Source organism: Poecilia reticulata, chromosome 11 (assembly GCF_904066995.2).
Source record: "Poecilia reticulata chromosome 11, P_reticulata-male-v2, whole genome shotgun sequence".
Classification (NCBI taxonomy): Eukaryota; Metazoa; Chordata; class Actinopteri; order Cyprinodontiformes; family Poeciliidae; genus Poecilia; species Poecilia reticulata.
This window is the reverse complement of record NC_088840.1, coordinates 25,639,841-25,656,982: the sequence shown is the minus strand read 5'-3', so window position 1 is coordinate 25,656,982 and position 17,142 is coordinate 25,639,841. Positions and strand designations below refer to the sequence as shown.

The window sequence follows — 17,142 nt, the reverse complement described above, 5'->3', positions numbered from 1 at the left end:
GAAAATTTGTGTATTTTTGTGTCGTGTATAAATGTATTTTATAAAAAGAGTAACTGAAGCAGATAATGTAATTCCTATCTCACTTTTTTTAACATGAACCAAACAGAACATTCTATATGTAATCCATGACTTTTCTGTTTCTTTGTGGTATAGATGGGGTATAATGAAGAGGCTTGTTTCTCTTAGTAACACCTTATAAAAGGAAAGACAAGAGAACATCCCATTCAAATAAGATATATGTTTGTTGATCTCTAAAGCTCACTAAAACAATTGCAGAAAATAGTGGCATATTCACCAGATCTACATAGCAACCACACTCTACACGCCAATTGGTTGTGTGGGAGTCAAGTCTGGGAAAAGCAATTTTTTCACAAGTGGAAATGTGTAAAGTTTTCTGCTACTACTGGAACCATGCATACCAGTCAGATTAGATTGATATGGAAATGGTAGGACAACGGAGATGATGTGGACCTGTTTCTCTACAACCCTGCCAGCATGCCTAGGTGGGCCCCATGTGGGGGAAAGAAGGGCTGATATATGGGTCCCTGTGGTGGACCGAGTTAAAAACAGGAGGAGTCACAGGATATTAATTAGAAAAATAGGGTTTTTTATTTTAACCCAAAGATTATAAAATGACAAAAAGATGAACTGAGCTCATAAAAGAGGTCAAAGAAACAAAACTGAACAGAGGCAAAAATGTAAACAAACTGGCTGCACAAACAAACATAGCTGACCTGATAAAGAAATGACACACAGGGGGTTTATATACTGTATACTGGCTGATCAAACCAATTAAGACACAATAGGGGTAACTAAACAGAATACAATTACAAACAGAAAAACAAATAACAGTACAGCTAAGTTTGGCTAAACTAAAGATTCACAAAATGAAAATAAAAAAAAGTCAAGTTTAAATACTAATATTTAATTAAATACAAAACTTATCTAAACAAAGAAACTACAAATTTCCCCTGCCAGCAGGAACTAGTGGTGCAGTCCAATCAGCATTTAAGCCTGCTGAGCCCTGGCCCCCATCTTTTGTCTGGCCACTCCAAGGCAGGCAAGTACCAGCAAAACACAAACAAAAGGTCAGCCTCAAGCAAACAAATTACACTTAAGTTGATATAAATGTATGTTAACTAAATGCGCGCTCTAACAAAAAGAACAAATGCATCCAAATCAACTAATAAATGTTTTACTGAAACTAAAGAGTTGTTGTGTTTGAATGAAAAAAAAAATTGTGCATAAAAGTTACCGACTTCAGAGTGTGGCCATGGATTTGGCTATCACAGTCCCATATGGGTTTTTCCGCGGGTTCCACGGTGGTCCCACATGGGTTTGCCCATGTAGGGCCACAGCCTACGTGGGCCCTACATGGGCCCTAAATGGGCAAACCCATGTGGGTCCACCACCATGTAGGGCCCATGTGGGCTCTGGCCCTATGTAGGCAAACCCATGTGGGGCCACCGTGGAACCCGCGGACAAACCCATATGGGACCCATCTGGTCTGCCCTCCTTTTTCCCATATGAGACCCACCTGGGCATGCTGGCAGGGAACTGGCCCTAGCAAACTTGCTAGAGTGCCTTGTATTATTAACTATTTGAATTACCAGGACATTTTACATGAAAATCTGCCATCCTCCACCAGAAAACTGAAAATGGGATTTCATTGTCTCTTTCAGCAGGATTATGATCCAAAACGTGCCTAAAGCTTACAAAAATGGTTCAGAAGACACTAAATGAACCCTCTATGGTGATGTTAGTTTATTGTCCTACGGAAAATCATCAGTGCCCATAAAATTATTTACCCACTTGAATGTATTACCATTTTCTTGCTTTTACAGATCAATCATGGTCCACATGATCTGCCTTTTTTAACAAAGAAAAATACAACAAAAAAAACATTTTGAAAGTCACAGTAGAAACTTATTTCTACAAAATAATGATGAGATTGCAGACAACATGGGTGCTCTTGAAACATTATGCATAGACGTGCTGCACTGATGAACCCTGACACCAGAAATTCAGTTTCATGAGAAAACTTGATCAAAAAGAGAAATAATTATTTTTTTTTTTTTTAAAGAATTCAGTAATCGTGATGATAGTTTGGATACTTTACTGAATAATTGTTTGGAGTTTATCAAATAAAATTTAAACTATCTGCTTTAAAATAAAGCAAAATATTTATTTTTAGTCCATCTATACATTCTCACTGGATGACCAGATCTGTGTGGGACAGATCAAACATGAAACCGATCTAAACATGTCTACAAAGTTTTTACTCTGATTTTTCTGCTGCCTCTTCTGCATCCAGCGGAGCAGCTGCTACTCCTCCCTCTCTTTATTCCAACAAACCAGCTTCTAATGTTCTCTGCTCCACGTTTGGTTTGATGTGTTGGGTTGGAAACGGTGCGCCGGATTCCTGCAGTGTGACGGTGACACTTCTGTCAAATCTAACGCACTGCAGGTTCAAATCCCGAGCGGAATGAATAACGACGTTACAAAGGCTAATGTTTCCCTCGCGCAGCTACAGCTTTCCTCATCACATGGAGGCAGAGCAGCTGTTCACAGCCGACATCCTCTGCAGTGTCAGATCTTCTCACTTATCTGTCAAATCTGCAAAGTGTTTCCCTAAGTCACAACGTGTCATAACAGGATCAGATGCAAGCCGTAGCTATTCTTGTCCAGAGTGAAAGTCTTAAGTCATTCCTGGTTTCTTCCTATATCATTTAAGGAAAGTTTTCCAGGCTTCCCGTGGTTCTTTTATTGTGTTTCTTTGAACATTGGTTGCTTTTTTCCCAGCATTTTTTTTTTTGCTTCACTGTTTGGTCTCATTGATTTTCTTGTATTTATCATAAATATTGTAGTGTTTTTGACAGTTTGACAGTCGAAAACAAAATGATTCCCACTGAGCAATAGGCTGATAATGTGACATACAAACTTTTCTAGAGCTTTTCTGTTAGGTAGGTTCATTTCAGTATTACTGGATCCAGAATAAATCAACAATTGGATATTGTAAGTCAGCTCCCTCCAATGTTCTCACTGTTTCTTCTGGTTCCAGTGATCTAGAGTGCAGTTTATAACTATTAGTTGTGTTTTTTGGGGAAAAAACTTTGTTTCCGAACTCTTCCTTTTTTGAATCTTCCCAGAGCTCCCAGTCTGCAGTGCCGAACCAAAGCTCCCAGTGTCCTCCCACATCTCCTCCACCTTGCTCCTCCTCCTCCTCCTCCTCAATGTCCTCTTCATCCTCCTCCTCCTCGCTCCTCGGATTGGAGACCGTTCAGCCACAGGCGCCGCTGCCGCCACCTCAACAACAGCAAGGCATGATGGGAGGTCCGGAGTTACTAAATGGTGAGTGATGGTGAATTTCCTAACTCCAGAAGCGTTTGGTGATTGGATGGGAATTTGGTCAGTGGATCAATAATCTGTAAATATTTGAACCACTTTTCGATTGTTTAGGCCTGGTCTTTTGAATGCTTCATAGATAATTGTTGAATAATTGGATTTTCTAGTTGTTTGAGGTAAAATTAAGGAAAACTTAATAAAAAAATAAAAATAAATAAAAAATTATATATATATATATATATATATATATATATAAGCATATTATTTAGGGGGTGACTTGCAGAAGTTAATGCTGCTCCTTGCAATTTGACCTGATTTGTGCCCAGTTTTGTGCCTGATTTGTGCCCAGTTTAATGCCATTTTGACTGTTGGAACCATTGTTGCACATTTTCGTTCCCGTCTATTTGTTCATTGGAGCCTGGGACACTAATGAGGACTAATTTGTACAAACATCACATTAACTAATGTAAATTCAGCAGTCTGATGGCTTGAACAATAACCAGAGAAGGATTTACTCTAATTATGGCTCTGTATGATAAATGGCTGTGGTCTCTGACCGTCCCTTCAAAAGCCTGTTTTCATCTTTTATAATACTCTGATTTATTGGTTCATCTGCGTAGTTTGATGTGAAGCAGAGACACCAGAAACCAGCTCTTCCTCTCTCTTTCCTATTCATTTCTTTTGGCTAAGAGGAGTTCACAACAGTTTCCAATTTTACTAATTCAATCCACAAAGCTCTTCTTCACAAAGCCAATGATCCTGGCTTTCGTTCATTCCTGGGAGACCTAAAAATGATTGCTATCCCTTTCCCCGTGATGATTTGCGAATGACAGATAGCCACAGCTCTTTCTTAAATTTCTCCGGATGTATAGACATTTAGAAGAAGGAAGACGGAGTAAGGAGACAAATGTTTAAAAAACAGTTGAACAGAAACTGAGGGAAACCAAATCTCTTAGAGCGCTGTATGAGAATTGCTGTGACACATTCCAGGGATCGTACACTGTCTGGAAAATTATGGAGAATTATGGAGCGGTATGGGATTTCATTTCAAACTCGGGTTAAGTTCAAAGAACAGAGCATGTATGGAGAAATGTTCATCTTTTCAGACTTAATTCATTTTCCCATTCTCCTACATTTTTTATATACTCATATGTCCATCTTTCCTTTGCTTGCACAGAATTTCCATGTATTTTCTTAATTTAAAGTGTTTGAATTTTATTGTATTTTATTGTATATTTAATTGCTGTTTTGTCTGACAACATGAGGCTCTAATTAAAATGAGAAATAACTGCCCTTAGTTAGCTTCTTAAATCTCTGCCGCGACCAGTAATTGAGAACAAAACTTTGTGATTTGTGGTGAGCTTGTTAAAAATGGGTTCCCAATCTGCAGGGTTGAGACCCTGATGTGGTCCATGAAACATTAAGTTAGGAGGCTTGAAATGATCTTCACAGATCAAGTTAGATTTGGAAAGGACCTAGACCAGCATACTTACCATTAATTGTTCAAGTAAGCAAAAACCAGTGCTCATTAATGGATGAAAATAGCATTATTGTTTTATGAAGCTGTTTTCAGTTGGTTTGTTGGTTGTGTTTTAACTGGCTACAGACAAGGCCAGAAGTCACTGTTGCTGTTAATGTGCCTTGTTAACCAGAAGCTGAAATGTTTGGTAACTTGTGGCACGAACCCAAACCAAAGCTGTTTCCTCAGTGCTAAACTGAATCAGCAGCAAGGAGACTTCAATGGTATTGAGCAGAAATGTTTTGGAAAAGTCCAGAAAGAAAATGCAGTAATGCTACTTGACACGCCAATGGCTGACGTCTGCAAAGCAGCCAATCCCGTAGCACCAATCATTTTCCTAGGCACTGATAGGCTGAACACCCAAGAGCAAAACTAACGAAGACTGTAGAGGTTAGCTTCTCCAGTAGTGTTAAGAAAGTTTCCACTGTGTATATTCTCACACATTCTCACTATTTTTGCATATTAAAATAGGAAGATATAAGCCTTTTTAGTTGAGTCTGAAGTATTTACAAATTTCAGCTATTTGCAGACAGCTGTGGTCCCTAAACTCCACAAATACCAGAGGATTCACTGGACGTGGTTTTACTCCTGCCAAGTCCTGCCTGTAGTGCTATTGATATTATTCAACTTAAAGTCCATTTTTAAGATGCTGTTAAACTATTTGAATATATAAATATAACTCATTAGTTTTGTTGATTAAACCAAAGCAGCCAAGAACTAATTATTTAAATTTACGCACCAACAATTCCAGAATTTCTCCAGTTTGTGCAACGACCTGCCTTTACATTAAACAATCAGTAATAATCATTTCCCAGTATACTGAAAGGAAATTAAAAAACTAATATCAGCTTTGTAATTTTATGAAAGATTTGTTTTTCTGGAAATTTCTTCTACTAAGCAGATGCTCTCTAATATATTAGTATAAGAATTTGAGATTGATGGCTCTTAAAGACACAGAATCAGTGACTGAGAAATAAAACAGTTAATAAAATAGTAAAGCTGTTCACCGGGGAACCAAACAAACACTGAAAGCAAAAAGATGGAACAGAAATGGGTTAGTCATGTGGTATTCATAAATATGGATATAATTATTGTATAATTAAGGGAGATTCAGATAATTCAGACCTGTTTTCCTACATTTCAGTGATTATTTTGCAAAACAAATGTTGGAGTGAAATGTTGCGTCCTTAAATCACCTTAGAGGTTGATAAAATCCAAAGATGTCCAACAAAACAAACGGTTTCTGCTGAGGTTTTAGGTAGGCCACTAAGGATCTGTGAACCTGTTAGTCTTCCTCTGTTTGCATGGATTTCCCAAAATGCCCAGCTTCAATGCGAAATACAGGATCTTCAAAAATGCAATAAATCGTCCAAGTTTTGAATCTGCCCCTTTCATCTTCTGCTTGTCTTGTTGCTATGATGCGAAGAAAATACCTGCCTGACCTCGTTACTTAAAAGGATGCTTGTTGCACAGTTTTCTTTGTGCTATATTCAAATTTCTTACAGAATAAACTGCTTTGAATTTGTAGAATGAAAGTCTTGCTGCAAAGAAAAAGAAAGGGGAAAAAAACAGATATGGAGCCCTGCAGGATCTGTGTCTGAGAATTCTTCCAGGGACCTTGCGCTCGGATTTTTATTCCGAGTCATAAACAATAGAAATAAGCTTCAGAGATCTGTGAAAAAATATTCTTTTGATGAAATGAGATACAGAGAGAGAAGCAAGAGAGAAAGCAGCGGAGGTTCAGTCAGGCTAGCGAGGCTGCTGCAGAGAGAATACCACTGCTGCAATTCAAATGTGCCTCCAGTGATTGTGTGTCTTTGAACATAGTGTGTCAGTGTGTGTTTGTGTAAATGCATGCCTTTTAGAAATGGGTTCAGTTTCGTGTGCAGAACTTTGTGCATTCGAGAGCACCTTTGTTTGTCTTTGTTTTGGCATTTGCATGCTGCTATTTTAGCTTTAATGGAAACACACATTCATCCTGGTGTGTGTGTGTGTGTGAGCGTGTGTGTGCGTGTGTGTACGTGTGTGTACGTGTGTGCTCTTTATTCTGAATTATAAACACGTGACTGGGTTGAGCTTGATGCATCCAGCCAGAAATCCCTCCGGTCGTTGTGGAGCTGAAGTGTTACTACAGAGCTGCAGAGAGAGCGAGAGAAAACCGGGAGAGAGTTAACCAGAGAGACTGATGGAAAATAGGCTGGAAATAATAATCTCATCCACATGCACATGTTTTACTTTGATTCTAATTTGTGCTCAGCAGAAACAGAGAACAGCTCAGAGGGAGGCGAAGCATAAAAACATGGATGCAGCTGTGGTTTTGCAAAGCATCCTGGTGATAGTTTTCATGTGCTGCAAAGCATGAATAATCACCCTGGGTCTCTTTGTTGAAAGAAAGTAAACCGAACGACAAATAGTCACATAATGTTGGGGTTAAATGATAGTGAAAGTTTTGACTTCCATATGAACATAAAAAAAAATCCAAGACAGTCAGAGGAGCTTCAGGCAAAATGTTTGAGCCCTGTTGATGAGTTTGAGAGCGATGAAGGTGTCTGTCTCTTTAAATGGAGATTTTTCTAAAGGTATGAGCTGTCCTTTCAGATACAATAACTAAATACCCTGCAGTGTCAGGTGAGTGTAACTTAAATCCTCATCAATGTTCTGCTGTTGGGTCTACACAATACTGACAATTTTACAGCTAAAATACATCAAATATAGTGCATTTAGTCAAAAAAGAAAGCGCTAAAAACAATCACTAAACATGACTTTATCCAGAAATCCATCCATCCTCTTGCACCCTTGTCCCTCAGTGGGGTTGATAGGGTTGCTGGTGCCTATCTCCAGCTAATGTTCCGGGTGAGACGTGGGTCACCCTGGACAGGTCGCCAGTCTGTTGCAGGGCAACACAGAGACAGACAGGACAAACAACCATGAACACACTCACTCACACCTAGGGACAATTTGGAGAGGCCAATCAACCTGACAGTCATGTTTTTGGACTGTGGGAGGAAACTGGAGTACCCAGAGAAAACCCACACATGCGCAGGGAGAACATGCAAACTCCATGCAGAAAGACCGGGGCCGGGAATCGAACCCAGAACCTTCTTGCTGCAAGGCAACAGCTCTACCAACTGCGCCACTGTGCAGACTCTTTATCCAGAAATCTAGTACTTATTTTAATAAACTTATAAACTACACATAACAATCTAGGTGGATACTAAATGAGCTAAATGCTAAATGAGAGAATCAAAGTTTCTTACAGCAGTAAACTAAAGTGGTCAGTAAAGGAATACAATTTGGTTGGACTTTGGGTAAAACTGAACATATTGGTTTTATACATTTTTGATACATTATCACAGATTTAAAAAAAAAGAGTGATTATTCTTGCCCGAAACATGGATAAAAACTAACGTAGATGTTAGTTTTTATGCATGCTCAAATTAGATGATTACATACAGTGCAATAATTACTCCTACTGTAAAAGCAGTTCAGTTCACTTTCCTTTGGATTTTTAGCACATTCTAGGTTATTTATCATTGAATCCATTCCGTACAACACCAGCATTGTACAGAATGGATTCAATGATAAATAACTGCAAATTGTTTAAGCTTTCCTCAGATTAACAACTAGATAGTTCTGTCTAAAGCTCCAAAAAGAAAGTGAACTGAGCTGCTTTTACAGTGGGATTAATGATTGCACTGTATGTAAACATCTAATTTAAGCATGCATAAAAACTAACATCTACGTTAGTTTTTATTCATGTTTCGGGCAAGAGTATTCACTTAAAAAAAAAAAATCTGTGATAATGTATCAAAATGTATAAAACCTTTTAAAAGTATACGATTTTGCCTTTGACACCCATATCTGTGTTTGGATTTGAAATAAATAAATATGATTTTTTGGCTCTTTTTGCATTTAAGATATACTTTTAATGAATGGCAAGCTCTATTTATTGGCAGATACTTAAATAAGTCTACATCATAAAGTAAAACAGCATTCTCTGAGATAATAAGAATCCTTATTTTAAAATTGAAATTGACATGTAGCAAGTTTCTATTCATTGCTTTCTATTAATAAAAATATCGATCCCAAAAGTTTATCGAAATTCATTACTTCATCGGGTCCAGGTCATCTCATCCAACAAAAGAGAAAGAAAAAATTAAATTGCAAACAGATCGCTGCCTTAACATTCCCTAGAGCCATTGCATGAACTCATTACTCGTGAAACGTGAAAACATGTGCCGCTCAGATTTTCCTCAGCTGTTACCAAGGCGTTCTTTAACAATGAGCAAATGTTGCGCCACGGATCCCAAGGATCAGAGTAGATGACATTTCTACGAATAACCGTAAAATCTGAACTCTTGTCTTGCTGTCAGCTCGTCACATCTGACTGTCTTTCAGGTGAAGTACGATATGAAAAAAGACAGGAAAAATATGGTAAAGCGAAAAAAAAAAATCACACGTCTGATCAGTTGTTCTTTTGCTCGAGGCTGATCTGTCCTCCAAACTCGGTGGGAATCCGGTGGAGAAACAGACGTGTGGAGACTGACAATAAACGCAGAGGTGGATGAGCAGATAGATTTATGCTGAAATGCTTCGTATGGTCCTAGAATCATAAACAGGCCAGTCAAGTTTGAGATGTTATAAACTAGGTCTTCCTGTTCAGCTGATATGCATGGGTATGATTTTGTTGTTTTTTTAGACAGACTTGATAATATAAATACCAAATTATGTTTTTGCATTATCTCATTTTCAATATTTAAAAGCAAAGCAGAATATTTTCCTTATCATTGAGTGATTTAGCTGTGAAGATGTTTGTATTCATATGTGCAAAGTGTGAAAATAGTTTAGGTTTGTTTAAGCTTCGTTTTATACGTCAAAGACAATATAAATGCAAATGAAGCCAACGCATTATACTGTAGTGAAAAAACAAATACAAGGCGTTGCTCCATGTTTACATGCTTTCTGCATCACAGCTCCAGACTGAACTCTGCTGTTGCTTAGTGTAGCTTTGAATCAGTTAAAGGTAAAATTTAATGAGCAAACTAATTAAGTTCTGGTTTGCAGATATTTAACAGGAAGGCATTTGGTTTTCTCGTCATATTTAAGCTAAATCACTTCCTGATTGCAAACATGCTGCAACATTATTTTTGAATAGCTGTGGCTTCTTCCTGGCAGGCATCCCAAGTACACCAGTGCTGATCTTTGTTCACTTGATGATAATTAATATCAACACTTCCTGGAGGGAAAGTCTGTGAAAATCTATAAACGATGGCCTTGCAGGACTTTAAGCACTTTCTCTATTTGGCTTTACTGTTTTCTTTTCAAAATTCGGATGTTTTCTTGATTGCAGAAACAGTTTAAGTCGTTTTAGTTTGATGTATAAGTCATTACTTTGTTGTTTTGTGAATAGTAGAATTGAATATGTTAGTTTCACAGGATCTGTAATAATCCGATGATGTCTTTGGGTTTGGTTAGACAAAGATTCCAGGATTTGACACATTTTGTACAAGAATGTACAAAATGCTTTTTCATATTTCCCAAAATGTTTACTACAAAAATAGTTAATTTTTTAGATCAATGTATCCTTAGGCATGTCACAATAACACATTTTGCTGAATGATAAATCATCCCTGAAGTTATTGCAATAAATGACAATATTATTTTTCAGACCATTTTCAAGTAATATAATATGATAATGCAAGTATGTCTTCTCATAGCTCAACAAACTTTAATTTCTAAGAAATATTTAACACTGGAACTGGAAGAATAGTAAAATATCTCCCCCCAAAAAATAAAAACTGAAGCCTCGTTGTCATCCGGTTTTTGGTAAAAAGAGAGACACGAGAAAAACAATCAATCATGCAAATAGACATTATTGAGCTTGTTTTAATTTATCATGTGGTTAACTGTTTTATTGCGACAGGTTTAACTTTGCATTTTTTAATGAATGCAAATATATTTTATCCTTTGCATTTTATTTGTTTTGCTCAGCAGTCCAAAAGAGGCGATTCTTATCACTTTCAGAAGACAGCCGACATAAGCACCGATTAGACCATCCTTGACCTTTGGAGCAACACAACAGAAACAACTCAAACCCACAACTGAGATGGAACTATAAAAGCAGTCGATCACAATTTCTGCAAACATGGCAGTTCTAAATTCCTCTCATGAAATGATGAAATCCTGAGCTGGTTGCAGAGCGGCTAAACCAGGCGCTTGTCTCTTTAAAAGGATAATGCCGAGCTTAGGCAACCAGTGATTTAACATTCAAGGCTGTGATTAATCCAGGGAAGTGTAGGGTTAAATGAGACACTGACTCTGCACTCTATAACAGAGCACAGCTAGAGAGAGAGCGAGAGAGAGAGAGCAGGGGGGTAGAGAGTTCGCTCTGCATGTTCAGAAATCTCTCTCACTCTCCCTGTCTCTCACACGCCCAGGCCATGTGCAGCCGCCACATCACGTGCCGCTGCAGAGATCATCCAAGCTGGAGAGGCAGCATGCGAGCGAGAGCAGGAGACGGAGTGGAGGGGAGGGGAGGGGAGGAGGAGGAAACGGAGAGCAGAGCAGAGGGAGATTTACAGAAGGAGGAAGCAGTGGAGATTACAGAGTAAACAAACATTAGAGGAAACAGGAGACAAGTTCAGGCACTAATTCTTAACATTTCTCACATTTCACAATGTGCTTCCTCATGGCACAGATTACACGCCTAAATAAACTCCTCCTGAAAGCATTCTGTGACATCATTCAGATTTCCAAATGAATTTTACTTATTACATCAAAAAATCCACAATTTTAAACTAAAGATGCAAAAATTCTTGGCATTTATGTTGATGAAATGTTTCCAAAGCAGGTCTCTACCTTCATATGTGAACACTAACAAAATGAGTGCACATTATTTTGTTGTGTAAAATGTATGCAGGCATAAAAATGTTTTTTTTAAGAGGTTTTCATTTAAATTTAGTGTTTTTTAAAAACATTTTCAATTACACATGTCTAAATGATCAAAACAAATTGATGGAAACAATCCCTCACTACTGCTATTCATGCCTTTTTTTTAATCCACTTTAGTCAAAATTGTGATTTTCTCAGCTCACCAAAGGATTTTTAACACCTTTAGGTCTGTGGGATGACCATAAAAAAGTTTCTTTTGTTTCTAGTGTTTCTGTTTATTATATTTTGGATCATTATCCTGCAGAGTTCGGTATAAAAACTCTGTTCCTGTGGCGTTTAAAGGAAAAACAGACCCACAGCATCACAGATCCTCCACCATAAAATCATCCTTGAGCCTTCAGTAGATGTCAGACACACCTGCAGGGTTTGTTGTGCTGCCGAGAAGCTCAGCCTCGACCTCATTTGACCCTGGCTCAGATTTCCTGTTGGTCTAGCAAACTCCGAACATTTGCATAGAGGTAGATGTTTTTTTGTTTTGTCCTGGCATGTCTGCTAACTGCTTGGCATGTAGATTGTGTTAAATGCTGTTATGACGACTTGGGAGCTTTTGAGACTTAGAGATTTTTATATTTTTTTACCCTCTGTATCGTCCTGCTCACTGTGTGGTGGAAAGATAAACATAGATTCATATTCTGCCTTGTTTGTCAGAGTAACAGTTGCTTTAAACTTTAAAAAGGAATTTGCTCTCACTCTAGATATAGGCTGGTTTAATCCTGTAACCAATTTCTTGTCGCCATTTTCATGGACTACTAAAGAAAGTTTCTAGACATTTTGATAAAAGTATAAACATCAATTATTATTAGATTGTCTTGCGTGTAGTTTTGCCCCACTGATTAATGTACTCATAATTAAATGTTTTTCACACATCCTTAACCTGGTGCCATTAAGGTTGAGTGTATATAAAAATGGTAAGCAATTAAAGATCAGTAAAGAATAACACTAATGGCACCATTATAAAACACTTTTAGGTCTTGGTTTAGCAGGTTCTAGAGTTACTTACCCAGTTGCTTATTTGTGCTGATCTGATTGAGTAAAGGTCCAATAGTTTCTGTCTTTTTTTAAAGCACATCATCAGTTTAATGTAATTGGCATGATGAACTGTTTGGAGTGTCAAGTGTGATTTTTTTTAAGACATGGCAAACTTATCCTGAGTAACAAACAGACCATAAACACTACATTTTAAACTACTTGCTGTGCAGTTGTGTACTTTAAGCAGTCGTATTCAGCTAAGTGAGATTATTTTCAATAGACTCCCTATTAATATTGTCTTTTATATTCATTTTCTCTTCTACCAGAATCAGAATCTGAGGTGGTAGAGAGAGCCGGTATGATGAAATCTGCAGCTGTGTTGGTGATCGTACAGCTGAGACTGGGTTTGAGGAATGTCATGTGTGTCCAGACTGAGCATCTGCTGCTGTGGGCCTCTGTCCAACTGGCTGCATGTCACATCCGGATGAAAAATGCAAGTTTATACACTCGGAATATATTAGCCAACAATTTTTGCACTCCAAACAGTCTTGGAGTTTTATACACACACCAATATCAGAATGACTATATTTTTGTGATATATTTTGAGGGAATCTTGGACCATATTTGCAGGCAGATGCTATTCTGCAAGTCTAGAAAGAGGATACTTGTAGTGGTGATCCCATAGCATTGACATCTGACATATTTTAACTCGTAGAAATTTGTTTCCTTTAGAATATTTTTTAGCATCTCCTAAAAACATTTTTTAAGCCTTTTTAAACACTTCACTGTTACTGAAAATAGTTAACTTTGAGCAATCACCCGTTGTTTTTTTGTTTTGTTTTTTCAGAAGCTTGTACAAAGTAACATTGTCTACCTGAAATAACTCCATGTTCATAGTGATCCGGTGGGATCCTCTGATCAGTTCACTGGTTGGAGTCAAACAGGCTAAATCTCAGCAGAATCCAGGAACCAGAATTTCTTAGTGCATCTCTGATCTCAATTGATGTAACAATACGTTATTATTTTCACCCTTATAACAGTGGTCATTGTGTTCAAACACCCTATTTTTTGTTTCTGCAGTCTTTAATTTCATACTTTTAATATAATTTGATTTATTTTGGCAAATCTACAACATCAAACTGATAATTTACCAAAAAAGGAATAAGCGGAAGCCAAGCCTTTTCCACCCTACTTGAGTCTACAAAATGTTTTAAATTTATGTGACAAGTAAATAGCTGAGATTTAAGAAGATCTAAGCCTTTCAACAGACCGTCCTAAATGTTTTTGTTCCCTCTATTATGTTTGTCAGGACCTGTCAGTGCCTATTTGCTTAACAACGAAGCAGAAATCCTCTTTTTATCTCAAACGTGCACAGAGAGAGAAAAAACAAAAACGAATGCTGGCTTCAGTAAACAGCGGCATTTCATGGTTACGGTAAACCTGCCATGTGGCATCTGCACGCCGTCATCTGATGCATTCAGAGGCCCAGTCAGTGTGTCATAATCTGATCTGACCACTGGCAGAGCTTCAGCGGTGATTTGGAAAGACGACAGTGACAGGAGGGGGAGGTCACTACGATCTCCATAATGCTGTGACATAACACGCAGTCGGTGTGTTGACACTGGGTGCAACACTCCCGGGGTGTGTCACCTGGACTCAGCTGTTTCTGGTGTGCGTCGGTGTTCTGGTGCTTTTGTACACTCATGTGAACACGCACGTGCCTGCGTGTGTTTGTTCAAGTGTGCGAGTCCAGGCCTGTCTCGGTTTTTACGCACCGTCTGTCTTTTTTCAGATTCTCACGGTGAACTTAGGAGACACAGGTCAATTTTTTTCCCCCATTTTTTGAGCAATAGAAATGAATTGAAACCTGGATAAGCCAAAGCTAAACAATCATACACAGAAATTATTAAATTATGTTCTTTGTATGTTGTCTAGTTGACACATACTCCATTGTTAAATGTTAGTAATTCAGTATTTGATACTTTAATAGAAATAGACTCTGATGCTGACCCTGTGATGTGCAGGTCAAACAAAGCTCAAAGCAATGAACTCCAACTATTTGCCTATAAACAAATCAACCCACAGTGTGCACTTTGTATATTTGTGAGTGCAATAATAATCAGATAATGATCTGGGACATGTGCTTTGATGCATAAATGAGGATAAAATCATGGAATTAGATCATTTCCTGCTGAACCCAAACTACTACCCGTATCAAACTTCAAACAGTTTTATGTGGATCTGGAAAATCTGAGGCAAGCCAGACCTCAAAGAAAACTGGAAACCAGTATTGACCTGGAAGTGTCTGATCTCTAACAAGTCTGGAATAAAAACATCTCTCTGAATCCTGGGTGTTGCCTAAGAAGAAAAAGAAAAAAAGAAATATTACGCAAATAAAGTTGTAGTATTACTTGATTTCATCATGTGATATTATTAGTTAATTCTCTTTTGTTTTCTTAGTATGACCCTAACACTGTCATAGTTTCCAAAGACAGAAGAATTTAACTTGAAAGCATAAAGAGGCAGTGGAGAGGGGACCTGCCTCAATGTTTACATTCCAGGGAGGGAAGCCCTATTCATGTAACACGCTCCTTATATCACATCGTGTTCTCTTCCCAGCTTGTAAATGAAAAAAAAAAAAAGAAAAGAAAAGCAGCTGCTGACAGAGTTCACAGCTTGTCTTCGTATCTTCCATGACAGAAACAAACAAAGAGGAAATGAAATGCTGTTCAAAGTCCTCATCTGATTATAGCTGCTGACAACGTCTGCTAGGACTATCATTACTCATGCTGTTGTAAATGTTTCTAAAAGTACTGCTAAGCCCAGAGCTGTGTCTGAAGGACTTTTGTCATAGCTGCTGCACAAGCCACAATTAGAATAGCAAAGATTCCTGCTACTGGACTGTTTCTGCACTGAAATCTTTTCTACTTGCTCCGTTCTTTCTTAATAATGTGTCTGAAACTTTGGTAATTTCTTTGTCATAAATGTGGTGTGAAATATCCAATTGATTGTTTCAATCATCTTCGCCTGATTGAACGGCTGCCAATATGTTGCTTTTAAATATCACAACAGAAATGTTTGGTCTAAAATGACCTGCAGAATATGGCAAATCAACAAAATAATTACAATAAAATTGAAATCTTTTATTGTAAAGCATAAAAGATTTAAAACAGGTTTAAAATGAACTGGGTTAAACAAACAATCTGATATGAAACTGTTCCAGAAATCATATTTAGAGGTGGAAAATAAAAGGTTTCTATTCCCTGATCATGTGTATTAATAACAGAATCTGTGTTTGATGTTGTATACATAAGAAAGGCACCTCCCGCCGGATTTACTCACCCAACATTAAAGTACAACGTTCCGCTCAGTTCACAGTGGTTCTGTTTTTGCCTCTGGGTGTAACGGCTGTGAAACAGTCTGAGCTTAACAGGACAATTAGGTATTTTTAAAAATCTTTTTATAAGTATTTAATAACTTATTTGGAGTTTGCAGCTTATCTCGCATCTCCAATAAACAAAAATTCAGATTAGTATTTTCCTAATGGCTTGTCTGAGCTGGCAGAGCTCCAAAGTGAACCTTTACCATCTAAAAACCATTCATATTTCTCCAAAATGTTTGTTTAAATGCTAGTGTGTCTCTGAACCACTTTCTTTTTTGCATTACATTGAAGTCTGCCAATATTTACATAGTAGCGAGGATAGCAATCTTCCATCTGAAGTAATGTAGAATTGGACCTGTTTTGTTTCCACTCAGAATAGAGAAATTAAACTAGAAAATTCATCATCATACTCAGTCAGGATGGTGGTTAAAATGTTCTACAGACTTAGCATTTTGTGAATGAAAAAGAAAAAGAAGAACCTCAGCTCAGATTAGTTGTTAGCTTCAGCATTTGGGAAACATTTATGGTGATGCTAGACAAAAACATTAACAGCTTCTACTGCAGGTAATGACTGCACTGTTATAGATTTTCAACAGGACCTCACTTGGTTCGCTCCCTTCTTCTCATTGCTGCAGATAATCTGTCCGTTGGCCCAGATGTTTCTTGACTGACTGTTGGATTAGCAAACTATACTAACTGTATTTCTATATTTTGTATCGGATATTTAGTGATATAGTTACTTTCTGGTTTAAGTCTTTGGATGGATCACCGATAGTCAGCAGCACAGAATGGAGGAGGAGTGCATTTTTTGTGTTTAAATTTAAATGTGAAAAATTGTTTGCTTTCTGGTTTCTCTTTTATCTAAAGCAATTGGCATGAAATTATTTCTGCATTTCTGTACATCTTCCCATTGTAATAGCTATTTTTGCAGAATGGGCTTCATCGGGGAAGTGGGTGTGCATTTGGGTGATTTTTG

The 17,142-nt window shown here is 37.7% G+C and overlaps 1 protein-coding gene across 1 annotated transcript in view; it reads left to right on the top strand.

Annotated features, from left to right (window-relative positions):
* dbpa (D site albumin promoter binding protein a) overlaps positions 1-17,142 on the top strand; it is a 38,688-nt gene that overhangs the window by 7,821 nt on the left and 13,725 nt on the right. The window contains exon 3 of the mRNA XM_081612411.1: positions 3,150-3,351. Within this exon, the coding sequence (XP_081468537.1) occupies positions 3,150-3,351 (202 nt within the window). The remainder of the gene's footprint in view (positions 1-3,149; positions 3,352-17,142) is intronic.